This window comes from Zeus faber (genome assembly GCF_960531495.2).
Source record: "Zeus faber genome assembly, chromosome: 14".
Lineage (NCBI taxonomy): Eukaryota > Metazoa > Chordata > Actinopteri > Zeiformes > Zeidae > Zeus > Zeus faber.
Genome location: NC_137200.1, coordinates 14,243,321 through 14,260,088, shown reverse-complemented (window position 1 = coordinate 14,260,088; position 16,768 = coordinate 14,243,321). Strand labels below are relative to the sequence as shown.

Below are 16,768 nucleotides of genomic sequence, written 5' to 3'. Positions count from 1 at the left end.
TATCCGTGTATTTAATTTATTTCACGGCACTGAGACTATTTATAATCCTCGTTCGGTCCAACTGCAGTGATGAAAACGGGCTGGATAGGAGGTGGCTTGCGGGAGATGCCCATGCAGTGGCACTGTGGTCCTGTTCCACGGCTCCCGAGCAACGTTTCTTCTCTTCTTGGACCACAAAGGCAACAATAACAACAGCTGCACTTACCAGACACCCGTACCCGGGGAGTCCCACATGATGAAGATGGCCCGAGGATGACTCCGATAGTTTTTTGTTTTTGTTGTTGTTGTTGTTGTTGTTGTTTGTTTCTGGGATGAATCTATTTGATTTTTTTTTTCTTCCTTTTGATCCAGCTCAGCCGCACTGGGTTTTAAGTTGAGCAGCTTTTTTTTTATTTTTTATTTTTGTTGTTGTTGTTTTTGTGCGGACTGAATTGCGCCCCAACAAAAAAAAACAAAAAAAAAACGCGCTCCAGCGGGTTGAGCTTTAAGATGCATCCATTTCACTCTGTGCGATTTTATATTTAGATTTACGAGCGACAGAACCGGGGAGGGAGGAGGAGGACGAGGAGGGAGGGAGGGGGGGTGGCGGGGTACCACCACTAATGCGGCGCGGTGGTCCGCCGTTTTTTGGACATTTGAAGCCCAAACTTGTCGCTATCGGGGGAAACCGAAAGTCGCCTTTTTGCGCGCTGCTTGGGCACTGTTGGAGGCGCGCACTTTTTTTTTTTCTAGACGACTATTATTAATATTATTGTTATTTATTTGTATTATTATCAGGGGGGGGAGGAAGGGGGTGAATTGGGTACTAATATGATGCTGGCCGGTGGAGCAGTGGATCATGACGGGCTGTTTTCCAGTCCCAGCTTCCACCTCCAGCCGCCCCACATGGACTCTGACTCGCCGGACTCCAGGAAGCGGCCGCTGGACGCTCCGGCCGAGGAGGCCGGCTGCACCAAGCGCTCCAACACGGGAGGTGAGAGACCCTTGGAGCCGTGTACTAAAATGCTGGAAGGTGCGAACGTGTACCCCACAGTGTGTCCGCCTGCCAGTGCGCTATGTTTTGTCTTAAGCTGTAACTCGTCTAGTCCAGTCATTCTCAACCTTTTAATTTTATTTTATTTTTTAATATCAAGGGACCCCTCAATTTGATATGCACATAAACTAGTTGTTACCCCCATTTGATTCGATTTTGTCTCAGGGACCCACAATCTGAGATCATTTTATTATTAGCTATTAGTTCATCCAAACTTTCATAGTTGTCTATACTAAACGTATACTCATATACATAAGGTACAGTCCTGTTACGCTATGCTCAAAACACCATTGTCATTATTGTGCATTCCCTAACGGTGCTAACATCTTTCAGGCCTAAATGAAACAATGGTGAAGTTGAACCATTCATCATTTTTCTGGGGACCCACTCTGGGACCTCTCGAGGGATTCCCAGCGATCCCTGGACCCCATGTTGAGAACCACTGGTCTTGTTGGCTACAAGGATTCTCCTGTGCACTCACAAGGAAATTTGTAGCTACACCAAACTCGGAGAAGTATTAATAAAAATGTGAGGACCCTCTATTTTTTTTTAAATACATAATCTAGTGGTGCGTTTGGTAAAATAACATAGTGGTGAAGTTTAACTATTCATCATTTTCCCGGGGACCCCCCTCCTGGAACCTCTGTGTGGACTCCCGGGAATCCCCGGACCCCGTGTTGAGAACCTGCCGGTGTAGTTTATATGACCCTAACCCTAACGAGACATCCCAGAAAGCAGGATGATGAAGTGCCCTACTGATCTCAGCTTTGAACTTGAACCCGAAGCCATCGCTGGTCCACATCTGGACGTCTGGCATGGTGTCTTTCATTGAGTGGAGAAGTGATGGGGGTTGGGAAGGTCGCACACTCTGAGAGGAAGTAATTGGGGAAGGATTTTACGACTGGAGATGGCCCACTTCAATACCCACCAAAAACAACTCAATGCATGCATGGAGTATCTGCTCTCACGATTATATATAGATGCACTTTGACAGTTTAACACTGAGACGCTTTAACACTTTGGTTTCCTGCGTCTCACAGAAATAGCTCCCACCTAAACCTGCCCGATTATGGAAAACATTAGATTGTTGTTTTGTCTTGTTGTGAATTAATTTTGCGGTTCATTCACGAGTTTAAAAAAACCCAAGGCGGAACAGTATTCTATCGTGTGCACTTGCTGCAGACTCATTCTCTGCACAGTAACCAGGGTACCGGAAGAGATGTTAGTACTTGTATTTAGAATAAGGCAAGGCGTAGTGGAATTTCACGGTTTTGAAAAGGTGTCTTTGTTCAAAGGTAAGAACATTAAATGATAGTCACTTGGGATCAAACCATGGATAACCACTTTGTGTCTGTTTAATGCTAATTTACAAAGATTCTCTTATACCTCCTGTAGTAGGTCATATTAAGTAGGATAAATAAAGTTCTAAAAAGTGTGAGTGCATGTGAAGGACCCTTTTTTCCATTTGCTTCAAGCTAAATAATTATCTTCAATTCTAAAAGTCATAGCCTTAAAGAGAAATTTGTTTTCACACGACGAGAATCAAGAAATAAAACATTTTTTTTTAAATAATAAAACGAGTTTTTTTGGCTCGGGGTGGCGATTGTTTGGAAATTTGTACAATAAATTCAGGCTGATAAACAAAGGTTGACATAAAAAATAAACCTGGTCTCTGTTGGGGGGGGCCCGGTGGGGGCCGTTGGTTGGATGGGTGTCGCAGACCACCCCTTAGGGACACCACCGCTTATTTAGCGTTCCATTTTTACAGCCGGTCTTCAATCAGATGTACCCGACAGTCGGCAGACCCATGGCCATTTCCTCGCCAGATGGTATATTTGCTTTGTCTTTCTTTGCATCCTTCATCTATCAGCCCTCAGATGATGGTGGCAGTAGCACCTCCCGCCAAGAGCACGGCGGCGTCTTTGCAGAAAGCCACACATGCGATACCCGCAAAGACGTGTCCCAGATGTGTGATTTAAGGGCTGCAGATATGCACCATTGTATCAGCTGACCTTCTTTTGCAGGAGTATCTGTCCCGTGTCCTGCCCGGGCGACCACAACAACACATTTGTGTTGAATTTGTGGTCATCACGGAGGCTTCAGCGGATTATGCTCGCAGACAAATTACCAGACACATGACACCAATGGATTAATGATGTGAAATTGATTATTTAATATCTGACAAAGATGGGTTTGAATTCTGAATCCAGTCAGGCACCTTTGATATTTGACTCTTCCGTTTTTGAGGTGAAGGGCTATTTTACCGCCTTTTCTTTCCCCTCTCCATTTGTACCTGTAAGACATCTCAGCAGAATATTTCTGGATTGCGGGGCCTCGAGATTAATTGTGAGAGGGGGAAAAAGGGCAATATTGACACGCAAATTTTTAACTCTCTGGAGGTTGCCATCCTCCTCTCAGGGGGGAAAGGCATTCCAGATGGCTACCTAAAGAAGGTATTGTTGCTCCGTGCACAGTCTATGGTCTGTAAATCTAGGCACACGTCTGAGGAAATCCTTTTTTTCTTCAACAACATATTGAGTAAATGATATGCCGTTGCCTTCTAATGCGTCCTGAGATTTGATGAAATCTTGAAACATTTTGTGTTGGTGTGGAGTCATACAGTGTTCATCATTAATAGGTTACGAACATTAATTCATTAATGTGACAGGCCTCATTCATTGTGAGGGCTGTGTAGCCTTGTGTGGGTTAAGATCCTCAAACGGTATGTGTTTGCTTTTGCAACCGACGGCAGTGGGGAAAGCTCTGCTGGATATTTAATTCTGGTGGTTTAATTGAACTAGTGTTCTGAAGTGTTTGTCAGCGAGGATCCGTTCGGTTGTTCTTGGGTTTCTAAAAAACCTATTTCTTGTCTTTAGGTAAATAGCCAGATAATTCTCACCCCTCCCTGTAATCACTAAACCCGAGGCTGTCTCTGATATTGATCACGATGCCCAGAATGACTCCATCATTAACATGACTGGCAGTTGTAACAAAGGCAGAGAAAGCCTGTGCACTTTCAAAAGCCGATTCCCTTGTTGTGTATTTAGGGATGTCTGGACATTTAAGCCACAACGGACGGGGGGGGGGGGGTGACTCTTCTTTTATCAGTGGAACCCCTTCTCCCCTCAAAATGAGCATCTCTCATATTTGAGGTTGCTAATGTACTAATGTATCCTGTTATTAGACATATTGTATGCTGCAAAGCGTGTGCTTCAAAGATTGTGTCGCTTAAGGGTTTTGGTATGATCTCCTCGCTAATGGAAATGTTGGCACATGAATGTGAGCTGTGTTGTTTTATTTTTTATTTTATTTTTTTTGCTTTTTTTGGGGGGGGGGGGTAAGAAGGACACAGGTGCCCTTGCAGAGCAATGTGACGTGAGCGGACTGTGAATTTGCCAGGTGGCAGTGAAAGAGAGAGAGAGAGAGAGCGAGCAAGAGAGAGCGAGCGAGAGAGAGAGCTATAGGCAGAAATAAAGGTAGAGACGGATAGACAGCGAGAGGGAGTGGAGCCTAAAAGGGGACTGTGTCTATAAACTGGTAGATGCTCAATGAATGAGGTTTGTTTAACAAAAGCATATGTTTTTTGTCCAGAAACCTTATTGGGCCATTATGTGTTCTTGATTTATAAGGGAAAATCAATTTGGACCATGCGCTCAGCTAAGTAAAAAAAGGAGTCCCGTTTTTTATGAGGTCCCCTGGAACGCATTATGTAGTGGGACTGGACCCGGCTGTATCTCCATGCACATTGCACCATTTGTACACACACGCTCACCTAGGCTGCCTCCCCGTGTAAGATTTATAGACGTAGTGATTGGCTTTATCACCCCCCTCCACCATTCTGCGGCACTGCCATTTGCAATGGTTGATGAGCCCCTCCGCCCTCTCAAACATGGCCGTCTAAGGGATTTGGGGGGGTGGGGGAAAAGGAGGAGAAGCGATGGGGGTGGCATAAGGCATGCTCTCTCAGATCACTCCTCTGTCTGCTTCATCATCTGCTTATGTTGCCCACACACCTCCTCAGCCGTCGTTGAAGGTCATTCTACATGCTTTCCCATACACCACTCCAGCAAGCAGCCAGCCCCCCCAACCACTTCACCTTTGTCACTTTCCACTAAAAAAGGGAACTGAATGGGTCGCCATACTTTATAGTGCTGCGTCAAAAGAGGCGGAGTAGGGGAGAAAATTCAATTTTTTGGTACCGGCATCGGGGGGTGGGAACGTGACGTGCAGGGGGCGAGCAGGCAGCTGATTGGCCCGGCGAGGTGTCGGTCCACCGTGCTGCTGCAGACGGACAGGCCACTCGATGAATATGGATGAGAGCAGTGAAAAGGGTGATGCGGCAGGGAAGACCCCCCCCCCTTCAAACCGATGCAGGCTTGAACAATGCTTGCCGTCTTTCACTGGAAACACTGAGAGCCTGCATTAGCATTTTCTCAGACAATTGAGGCTCTGGCCGACTGCAGGCATGGCTCGGATGCTGCGGTAAAATCTTTATTTTTGCACCCGCCGATGTATTAGACCTCGTCGAAGAAGGTCGACTGGCCGCATTCCTCAACACCACGATTGCACCTATGCCTAGACTAACGTTAAGAGACCCTTTAGAGATTGCGCTCCGGCATTGATGGCGATCTGACGGTGGACTTGAAACAGCGGATCTCAGAATGGGTAAGAGTCAAACTCTTTTTTTTTTTTTTCGTGTATGCCTCTTGACTTGTTGAATTCGTTGGGTCGTGCTGAACTACTTGTCAATTTCCGTGAAACCCTCAAAGTTAATTTGTTCATTATTGCGATTTTTTTGTGCCGTCGTCCTTTGCCGTCCGCCAGTGGCAGGTTGGTCTATTGAAATGCATAGTGAGTACTTGGAGGGGTAGTGAGGAGGAGGGAGGACGGTCACAAGGCATTTCCTCTTGACCCACCCCCCTTGAGTGACTTAACTAAACACGTTTGGCTCGGTGTTCACGTCTCTCTCCTCCGAGCCATCCCTCCAGTGTTGGAAAGAGGGCTTTGAACGGACACCCTACCGGGCTCGGCTTCCCAACGTGCCCCACTGCTCCCCTTCCCTGGCGGATTGCAGCAACAGATTGCCATGTTTACTCTACCACATGACGCCATTAAAACCTGTTACTGTGATATCAGACACAAGGACAGAATTAATTATTGACTAATGACAGCAAACGCTGCTGTGAGGCCAATAGGGGAAATCTGAGTGGCCTGCTCTCCTGTTGGGTCTGTTCTGGTTGGAGATGGCAGAAAGTTACGCAGTGGATTTAGGGTTCTCTTGTCAACAACAGGTCGTACAGAGGAGGTGTGCTCCGTAATCCCCACAATTCCCATTGAATGGTTTCAGCAGCAGCCCCAGTAGCAAAACAGACTTGTGGCAGTAGCACAAAACTCAAGAGCTTTGCAATGATCATCTCAGTCATGCATGATCTTCAGTTTTTTCACCAAGGTCATGTTAGTGGCGTTCATTGCTAGATAAAATGGAGAAATTGACTTCAATGTACTGCAAAAATCCAAAAAAGCAGTGAAGGGCTGAGAATAATTGAACGGGTTTCCATTGAATGTTTTACACCATATATTTTTCTGCAATATTCCATGTCTTGATGCTTACCGTTGGATTTAAATGTATATGAAAATGACATTTCATAGGACCAACATGTGCTTTCGTGCTATTTGAGATCGTATAATGCATTATGCAAGAAACCCAGTTTCGAAGATCCAAGTGAATATGGGACTTTATTTTAAATCGTCAATCAAAAATCCCAATCATTCAGATGTTATCCATCTGAAGTCTATTGAACCGTTGATTTTGGTCTTTTGTTTGGAAAAATCCCCCAAATACGGACACTAACTTTAGTCTGAATGGAACATGAGGAGCATATTAATGGAGTAGGCAGTGCAGCTAACGTGTAGCCCGTGAAATTCCTCGATGTCACAGTGCCATGTTCATCATGATCTGAATCTAATGAGTATATTACGGAGGCAACAGGTTAGTCTCGGTGAGGGGCTATCCACCTCTGTCCATCTGTCTTCCCTCTCAGTCAAACAGCCCCCCCACCCCACCCCCCTACACACACACACACACACACACATTTATTTTCCACCAACAAATAAAGCATAGAACGCAGCAACACAGTCAGCGACCCAGTGCCATCGACATCCTCTATGAAAAAAAACGCAATAGTTATGGTTGCCGACTTGAATCGAGGCTGCCTCAGAAGGCACTTTCTTTTTACATTTGTCCTCACCGGAGTGATGTCACCCTTTGAGGCAGCGGAAAAGAGCTGGACATGACGTCATTGCATCTGCGCATTGTGCGCAGCGGTAAATCATTTGTCAACAAGTACTGTATCACGTGCGCGGTACAGTACATTATCAGGTCTTCATATTTTTTTGACTTTCTCGTCAGCCACGTATTCTATAAGGAGTTAGTTGTTCGTTGGCAGTTTCCGTAACAAGGTGTTCATGGGTGGATGCTTTTGAATCTCGTCATTTCATTCTCGGTTTTGCACGTTGACTATGTGGAGCCATGGCGGCGTCCAACTACGATGTGTGGCTGATGGTTCCTTATTGGATTAACGGCCTTAATTTGATAGGGGATTCTTTGGACGAACACACCGCTCACCTTGGTGCCGATTAAGTCTTGATTAGCAACATAGGGAGGGGAACCTTCTTTCAACCGGAAGGAGGAACATGTTTTTCAACTGACACGCTGTCAATCACTGGCTGGTACAAGCCACTGTAAGCTGCTGAAGCCCCTTCCAAAATGGAGGAGATTTAGACTGTCTTGGCAGTGTACCCTCCGAACAAATCTGTGGGATTGTCTCCCATATGCTCTCATCACGTCCTCTCATTACTCAGGATCACAACGTATTGGCTTCCACGGACTGCATTGATAACTCTTTGTACCTGGTTCCTATGTGCGTAGTTAACGTTTGGTAAGCCAGGACGGAAGCCGTTTACTCCGGCGAATTGCGGTCCCCTTGTTGTTCTTCTTTTCCCTCTTCGTTCTCTATGTCTCGGTTATGAATGAGGAAAAAAAGTGGATCTGTCTTCATCCAAACCGTACATTTGATACGGCATGTTTTTCAGAGGTGGCTGAAACTCCTTGAAAACAGTTAAAATTAGACCTCTGCAAAACTGGAAAGGAGGTCATCATTTACTCCACCAGAAATCTGGGACAGAACACAGAACATGTCACCCAATCTCTGAAGGCGACAAAGAATCACACATTACGAATGCTAAAAATCCACCTCCGGATACCTACCCTGCAGTGTACCAACCCCTGAACCAGCCACATGATCTTTTGTCGTCTTATATACACATGAAAGCCTTAAATTCACACACCAAATTTGAGCATGTTTCGGGATTCTGGGGTTGATTGCCTGCGTGGTCGTGTGTAGATGAGCAAAACCACTTGACGAGACCCTCTCCCACTCGGTGTGTGTGTGTGTGTGTGTCTCTTCCTCTCTCCTCCAGAGGAGGGTGAGTACTTCCTGAAGGTGCTGATCCCCAGCTATGCAGCCGGCTCTATAATTGGCAAGGGCGGCCAGACTATCGTACAACTGCAGAAAGAGACGGGCGCTACCATCAAGCTGTCCAAATCCAAAGACTTCTACCCAGGTATGTTGCGTCCGTGAACTGCTGTTCCTCAATGTGACACATGTACTGAGCAGCGTGACTCGCCGCCTTACCTGTAGACTAGTGCTTTGAAGGCGGGATGGGCATTTGAATTTTTCTTTTTTTTTAGCGGTCGACGACTGACAAGAATTTCAAGTGGGTTGTCGACTCGCCGTGACGTCATCGCTCCCCCAATATAGACCATTAACCCCACATAATAATACGTTGCTTTTAAAAAAAATATTCTTTTCTATTTTTCCAGGTAGGCCAAGTGCTACAGTGACCAAACAAAAACAAGCGTTGCCAGAGGTGCCAAAAACGAAAAATAGCGATAATTGCAAGTGACTCGGCGTCACAGTGGTAGAACCGCCGTGAGACAGCTTCGTCGCACACAACGAGCGCTCTCCTTCTTTCTCGAATTGGGTAAAATAGCGCCCCGCTTCGCTCCCTCTCGCCGCCATCATTCTCTCGCACGAGCACGTTCTGTGTGCTACACTTGTTAGAGTCCGGGCGGAGTTCCTCGTGAAGCGTGTGCTACACTCATTAGAGTGGGTGAAGGTTCTCATTATGCGTATGCTACACTTATTAAGAGTCCGGGCGGAGTTTCTCGTGAGGCGTGTGCTACATTTATTAATCATGAATAGTTTCTCGGAAGTCAACATCGCCGCCCGAGTCGACTAATCGATTAGTCGACTGATCATGCCTGTCCCTACGTTGAAGTATGACGCTGTATCCCACACCGTCCTCAGTGTTTGGTATTTCATCTTCAGACCAACCCTAAAGGTTTCGAACTATATTATACTATCCTCCTTAGCTGGACAAAATACATGAGAAGATATTATAGATGGTCCTTCACATCATTTAAATCGGGATGTCATTTTGTGTTTTCTTGACTGTTTGTCCGGTAGCCATTTTATTGTAAGAGCAAGAGCAAATCCTGCCAGGCAGGGGACGTACCCAGGGTATACTGAAAGCATTGGTTTAACAGCAAGGCCTTATTTAAAAAGAGCGGCAACATGGAATTGCTGCTCGTGGGTTCCTATGACCCCTGACGGAGGTCAAAGCCGAAGCATCTCCTCCCTATAACATCAACGCCTCGATTTTACCAAAGTCTTGGCGTTTGCCCTTCATGCCTCAGAGAACTTTTACAACCTGCTGAGGAATAACAGATGCTGAGCATCTCGCCGTTGATAAAGGACAGATGTATTTTCTGATAAGTGATAGAGGCCAATAATCCCCATTTAGTCGAATAGCCCACGCAGGTTTTCGTTTACATCTCCAGGGAGGAAATAGGTAGCGGAACTTTAAATAGGATTGGCCCATGAAGTGCATATTGAAAATACCAATGATCTTCTTTTAAATAGAGAGCTCACCGCCATTGACTGTATCTAGTATCTAGTGAAAATGAATAAATAAGGTAGCTTCTGTATGGGAAAGAATATGTCCCATACCCTAAAATTGGGTTATATCAAGTCCTTCATTTTTCTCTACTAAAAACTGGTCATCACTTCTCTTTTTTTTTGTCACGAGATGCGTGTGAAACTTTGCTTTTCAACGAATAACTGTCAAAGAATTACTGAGCAATACCAGAGGTGATAAAGATGGCTTTGTCTGGCGCGTGCGTTTTGCGTTTCCGCTCTGTGGATTTTCTGCTTGCTACGTCGGGAGAACATAGGCGCAGCTCGAAGCACTAGAGCCTGCCCGCGAAGAAAATTCTCCGCCCCAGAGTCCGGCTATGATTGGGAGAATGAATGATTGTCGCTTGTCTTGGCAGGGGAGCGAATGAAAGGAGTAACATGTATCCACGACTCTCCCTGTAGTTAGTGGATGTGTTCATAGGCCACCACCTGCTCCGCCCATCCCCCCACTCATTATCGTGATGAGTGAGAAGAGGAGTTGAGGGAGAGGGCGCTGGCAAGGACTTGATTGGGTGTTGTTCAGTCCCACCAAAGTAAAATGAACCGACCACCGCCGCACTCTGCATAATGGTATAGAGTGTGTTTCACAAAGGCCAAACCGTAAGCTACCACTTTCAAGGACCGAAAAAAAAAAAGGCGACCAGCTGCACTGCAGACCAGCTCCCTCATGCTGGACTCGCTCGATTACAAAGCGAAACAAAAGGTTTTTTTTTTAAATCGTTTTGCCGGCAAGTCGTCCGAGAGTGCGTATTACGTTTCAAGCCTCCCGCAGCCATCGCGGCGCGCCGACACCGTCGCGCGCTCGCATTCCCTCATCCCTCACCCTGCAGCTGCCTGAGCTCACTTCCACAGCGCCGTCGCACACACCGAAAGAAAACGGGACACAACAATAGATGCAGCCATTTTCCTCCCGCAGCCCACGCTGTGGCGGTGGACCCCGCTCCTTTTAGGATGCCACCCACCACACCTCCCTAACCGTCAGTGCTGTAGGACATGAAGCTCGCCGGTTCAAAAAACGTCCCAGTGGGAAGCGTGCGGCCGGGCGCTGCCGTGGCCCGACAGAGATGGATGGCTGGAGATAGTGAAGGGTGTGGATGATGCATGATTGTGTGCGAGGGAGTGGACAGGGGGGCAGACCCAGAAATAGCCTGTTTCAATCTCTCTCAGTGGACGTGACCCTGCCCCAGCTGTACTCAAGCTGCACTAACGCACGCCAAGTTTTCCTCTTTCTTCGGCGGCGCTTGCTGTTTGTCTTTGTTTTTTTTTAGTTTGCAGAGTTGAAGCCGGATAGGCGAACATCGAGCCGTTCCTCTAAAGCGCCGTTTGCGCACGGCAGATTACAGTATGCTTTTTATTTTTATTTCTGGAGTAGAGCTTCACCATACTATTGCATGACCGGATGAGTCCGACCCCATTTCATGCGACACGCTGTACATTCAACTTCTCATACCGTGCATTCGCACATGCGCACACGCACACAGACACACACACACACACACACACACACACACACACACACACACACACACACACACACACTTCTAAGCAGCTGCAGAGAGAGCCGCATGAGTTCATGATTTGAACTTAGAACAAAACTCCAGACCCCTGTGCTTTGTGCGGCTGGCCAATAGCCCAGCTCGAGTATTGAGTTACTAACTGTACAGCGCACACACCGGTGAAGTATTTGTGACGTCATCGAAGCGATGTTTTAGATTAGCAGATCATTGAGGGGTGTCACTATGTCTGGCCTCGCACCGGAAAACATTGCAAGTCCATCTACTAAAAAGTACATGGAAAGAAAATAAACATTATGCGTTGCGGGTGATTTCAACTCATAACCTGAGATTATCTGCATTCGGAGCCAGTGGACTGACAACACTTGGAAACATTGGATCAACTTGGGAAAAAAAGGGCTTCAGTTTGTTAAAGCTATATTTTTTAAGCACTTAAAATATACGTTTTAATTTGTCAATTTTAAGTTGAGAAGCTCTAATTGTATACGTTTTACAAATGTCCAAATTGATCCAATGACTTTTTTTTTTTTTTCCATTGGGCCACAGCTCAGATGGGTTTTGATCGTCAACGAGGTGGTAAATTCCTTCCAGTCTGACATATTTGCGCCCTTTTCATTCACCTTCTTCCTGGGTCTTTCGTGATCTGGTTTATTTTTACACAGATAATTGAAAAAACAAATCGTCGCATATTATGGCACGCATTATTCTCCTCTTGAGAGAAAAGGAAATACTGCAGTGCTTAGAAAAAAAAAATTCTCATTGATTATCTATTTGTGAGAATGGGATTAGCAGCAGTGTGGTCAGTCTTTCTTTTGCACAATAGGAAGTAGAAGCAATGTATTTATAATTCATATGCAACTTACATTTTAAAAAGACATTTGGACATTTTTCTTTTTTTTTGGCTGTGCGTGTCTTTAGTAGTCTTAGTAGTCTTTAGTAGTCTTTAATGCTGATTGAAGGAAGAAAACGATAGTTCAACCGAAGAACCCATAGTTTGACTTTTGATACAGGTATTTTTGAACAAAAGAAAATAAAAATATCCATAATAGAGAAAGTCAAGCATCTAACAGGCTTTCCTCAGGGAGGAACTCCAAGAATGACAGGCAGGGCGGCACCAACCGCGGTCCTGAAGGGCTCCATAGTGGGGATTGCACCGCCTTTAAAGCTGCAGTTTGTTTGTCTTTAACAATATTTCGCGAGTAAAAGGCTCTTTGTTTTGACGTCTTCTCATCGACTTTGATATACAACGGATTTACCTTGTGATTCAAATTCTTTTTTCCCATCCGACAAGATCCACATCTGCCTTCTTTTTTACATTTTCCTCCTGCCACGATTTTCTTAGTGATTCTTTTAATGATGCTTCTTGTGATTTTAGTCTATCTCAGGACGAAAGGACTGCTGAATAACTGAGTATTGTTTGTTTTGTTTTGCCAACCAAGACAGGAGTTAGATCTGCTGTTTTTTTCCAAGTATAAGTTGAACTGAATTGTTACTACTTTACCTTTTTGGAATCTGTTAAGTCTTCCCATATGAGGGTAAACCTTGTTTTTTTAATGACCTCATAATGCATGTGGGGAAATAAGCGAAAGTGAGGCTTCGTCTCTCGGTGGATTATCGGGTGTTTGTCGGATTTAAACCTCACATTACCTAAAGAAAATGTTAGTAATCCAATGAAATCATTTTTATTTTTTACTAGATTGAATCAGAGCAGAGTAAAGCGAGTGCTCAGAGAGCGCGATGTTAGTGTTATATATAAAAAACAAGCCTTATGAAAAGGACCTGCCGTTGCATCACCTGTTTCCACGGCACGGCCCCTTAACCATGGCAACGGAATGCTGGTAGGGTCTTCAGTGTGGGTGCAGAGAAGAAAAAAGGCTGGAAGAGGAGCAAGTGTGTGTACTCTATGGGCGCTGTAAGCCGACTACACGCTCAGAATTCCAGAGCACTGAAAGGGTTACATCATTGAGGAGGAATCCTTTATCCCTCGGCGGCGTTGCTAACCCAACATGTTTTTTGTTCTTCCTTGAGGCTGTTTCAATGTTTCCTGTGTGAATGCAGGGAGCAAGGGGATGGTAGTTCAGCTATAAGTCCTGCTTTTTAAAATTTTAGTATATTCAGGAAGGTGTGGCTGTTATAAAGACATACAATATTATACATATGTTGTATTCAGTCCTTTCCCCTCATCTCCAAGACTCAATCATTAACCATTGGCTGTTCCCCTCAGCAGAATCCGGAATACTGTCACCCCCCAGTGTTTTCCGACCAAAGCCCTCTTAAAAAAAAAAACAAGTGGTGGAAACTAGCTCTTGTGTTGCAGGATCTAAATTGCAAGGCGGCAATCATTCATCGAATTCATCAGTTCCAGCCCGAGTACCGACTCAGGTTTCTCGCTGGAAGGGAGAACTATTAGCAGCAACGAAAGCTTCGACTCTTCCCTGAGATTCGGTTCTCGACAAGTCACTCGGTAAAAAGAGTCGTTCAATTGTCCGACTGTTTGCGTCTGGTTCAGTTGGTGTGACACACAAGTGAGGGAGGGCAGACTTCCTAAAGCCACAAGAGTCGGTACGGCCCTGAGTTGTCCCGGGAATCATTTCATCCCGTCAAAATAATTTATTTTGGTGGAAGGCAAACTGTAAATCAGTCACATTCAACATGTATTATGACAAATGCCTTTTGTCTTGGTCTTTAAATCGCCCACTCTTTTGCCGGATTGAATCCCAAGTCAATTTAACGCTTTGTTCGCTGCAAACTCATCGTTCATGATTTAATCTAAACTATTTAAGGCCAGTGTTAATAATGTCGACAGATCTGCGTGTTTGTGACGCGTTTAAATCGTTAACCGGATATTGGCGTTGCCACGGGAGACAAAGGGCCGGGGAAACACCGATGTAACCGGTCCATTTTGATGCCTTCTTCCCCTCTCTCAACACAGGAACAACAGAGCGTGTCTGTCTGATACAGGGTACAGTCGAAGCACTCAATGGCGTCCACAATTTCATCGCGGAAAAGGTCCGTGAGATGCCCCAAAGTGCCCAGAAGACTGAGCCAGTCAGCATACTGCAACCACAGACCACCGTCAACCCCGACCGTGTCAAACAGGTAAAACACAACTTCTCAGTAAAAAAAAAATAAAAATGTCAGAGCTATCAGGTCCATTATTAAATTAAGTCAAAGGAAAAAGGCGATCGTAAATTCTTCTGTTTGTCTAAAGTCAATGTGGACACAGGGTGTCTAGTCACTGTGGTAGCAACAGTCACGATTCAATTGGACCTTGTTCATTAGTTGCCAGTCTTGTTGGGTTTTTGAGGCCATGACCCAGAGCATAGTGGGGGTCAGGAAAATGTGAGGGTAACAGGTTATTTTTACCTCCAGTCTTTCATAGCGAGACAGAGCCGGGTGGCAGCTGCAGCCTAAACCCCTGGGATTAACAAATCGCTGAGTAAAGCGGGGGCCGAGTGTAGTAAACTGACTCAGAGAGACACCACTCTCTTCCTGTCTCACATTTCCCCTCTTAAATCTCCCTCTGCTATCAGTTTCTGTATTTCAATCTCTCCGTCTCTCCTACAGGCTAAATTGATAGTGCCCAATAGCACAGCTGGGCTGATCATTGGCAAGGGCGGCGCTACGGTCAAAGCAGTGATGGAGCAGTCAGGGGCTTGGGTGCAGCTCTCCCAGAAGCCAGAGGGCATCAACTTGCAGGAGCGAGTGGTGACCATCAGTGGGGAGCCTGAGCAGAACCGTAAGGCGGTGGAAATCATAGTGCAGAAGATCCAGGAGGACCCTCAGAGCAGCAGCTGCCTCAACATCAGCTATTCCAACATCTCCGGCCCAGTGGCCAACTCCAACCCCACCGGATCCCCCTACGCTAACTCGGCCGAGGTGCTGCCCAACGCAGCCGCCGCAGCCGCCACCGCCTCAAGCCTTCTGGGCCAGGCCGGCTTGACAGGAATGGGCACCTTCCCGACCGCCATGTCCAGTTTCTCTGGCAACGATCTGCTGGCCATCACCTCAGCCCTCAACACGCTAGCCAGCTATGGTTACAACACCAATACACTGGGCCTGGGCCTTAACCCCGCCGCCGCGTCGGGAGTCCTTGCCGCCGTCGCCGCCAGCGCTAACCCAGCTGCTGCCGCCGCGGCTAACCTCCTGGCCTCCTACGCGAGTGATGCTTCCAGTGGTGCCGGCCACCCTGCCGCAGGCCTGGGTGGGTTCTCCCTCGGCTCTCTAGCTGCCGCAACAGGGACTTCCAACGGTTACCTTAATGCTTCGTCGCCGCTGATGGCCTCCTCCTTACTGGCAACAGAGAAGCTGGCCGATGGGGCCAAGGACGTGGTTGAGATTGCTGTACCAGAGAACCTGGTGGGTGCCATTTTAGGGAAAGGAGGGAAAACGCTGGTAGAATACCAGGAGCTAACGGGCGCCCGCATCCAGATCTCCAAAAAGGGAGAGTTCATTCCTGGCACGCGGAACCGTAAAGTTACCATAACAGGGTCGCCAGCCGCTACGCAGGCAGCACAGTATCTGATCAGCCAGCGGATCACATACGAGCAGGGCGTGCGTGCTACCAACCCACAGAAGGTGGGCTAGAAGGAAAAAAGAAGAGGATAGAAAAGGAAGGATGAAAGAGATAGAAGTGAATCAAGAGGGCCACCGACAGGAGAGGAAAAAAAAAAAAAACGAAACGTCCAAATATCTGTTCAATATTTCAGTATCAAAACGAGAGAATTGCAAAGGAGGAGGCGGGGGAGACAACCAAGATAAGTGTGTGTGATATGTGAATGTGTTTTTAGGACCGACGTCCTGATGTTTTTTAAAAGTTTGTCGAGTCCTTTTGACGACGGTGATCAGAGTAAGCTGAACTGGTCCACTGCCAAGCTGCAGATTCAAGGGTGAGGCCTCCAGTTTCCACCCTTCCTCCAAAACCTTATAGCAGTTATGTTTTATTTTTTTACTTTATTTTTTTTTCGTTTCTCGTTTTTTTTTTTTTTTTTTTTGTTTGTTTTCCCCCCCCCAGCCACGAACGCTCGGCTCCCGGAGAGTTGAGCGTGTCAGTTGAAGTTCCAGTCAGCGAATAGCGCTGTCTCGCTACCCTTGCTCCTCGTAGACAATGCGGAAGGCATTGTCCAGTGGGGGGGGGTTCACGCGACAAGCACCTGAGTCCGTCTCAGACTATGAGGGAGCAA

General features: G+C 46.4%; 1 protein-coding gene across 2 annotated transcripts; it reads left to right on the top strand.

Moving 5' to 3' along the window:
* Window positions 1-810: 810 nt before the first annotated feature.
* On the top strand, window positions 811-16,497 carry LOC307239639 (RNA-binding protein Nova-1-like; the record flags this gene model as incomplete). 2 transcript variants are annotated; one of them, XM_080013136.1, is made up of 4 exons in its annotated part: window positions 811-973; window positions 8,513-8,656; window positions 14,518-14,684; window positions 15,153-16,497. In XM_080013136.1, 4 exons carry the CDS (start codon window positions 811-813, stop codon window positions 16,170-16,172), a joined length of 1,494 nt encoding a protein of 497 aa, XP_079869262.1. In that variant the 3' UTR covers window positions 16,173-16,497. The 2 variants fall into 2 exon arrangements, with proteins under 2 accessions (XP_079869262.1, XP_079869261.1); XM_080013135.1 differs by having other exon boundaries at window positions 814-973; window positions 15,069-16,497.
* Window positions 16,498-16,768: the final 271 nt, after the last annotated feature.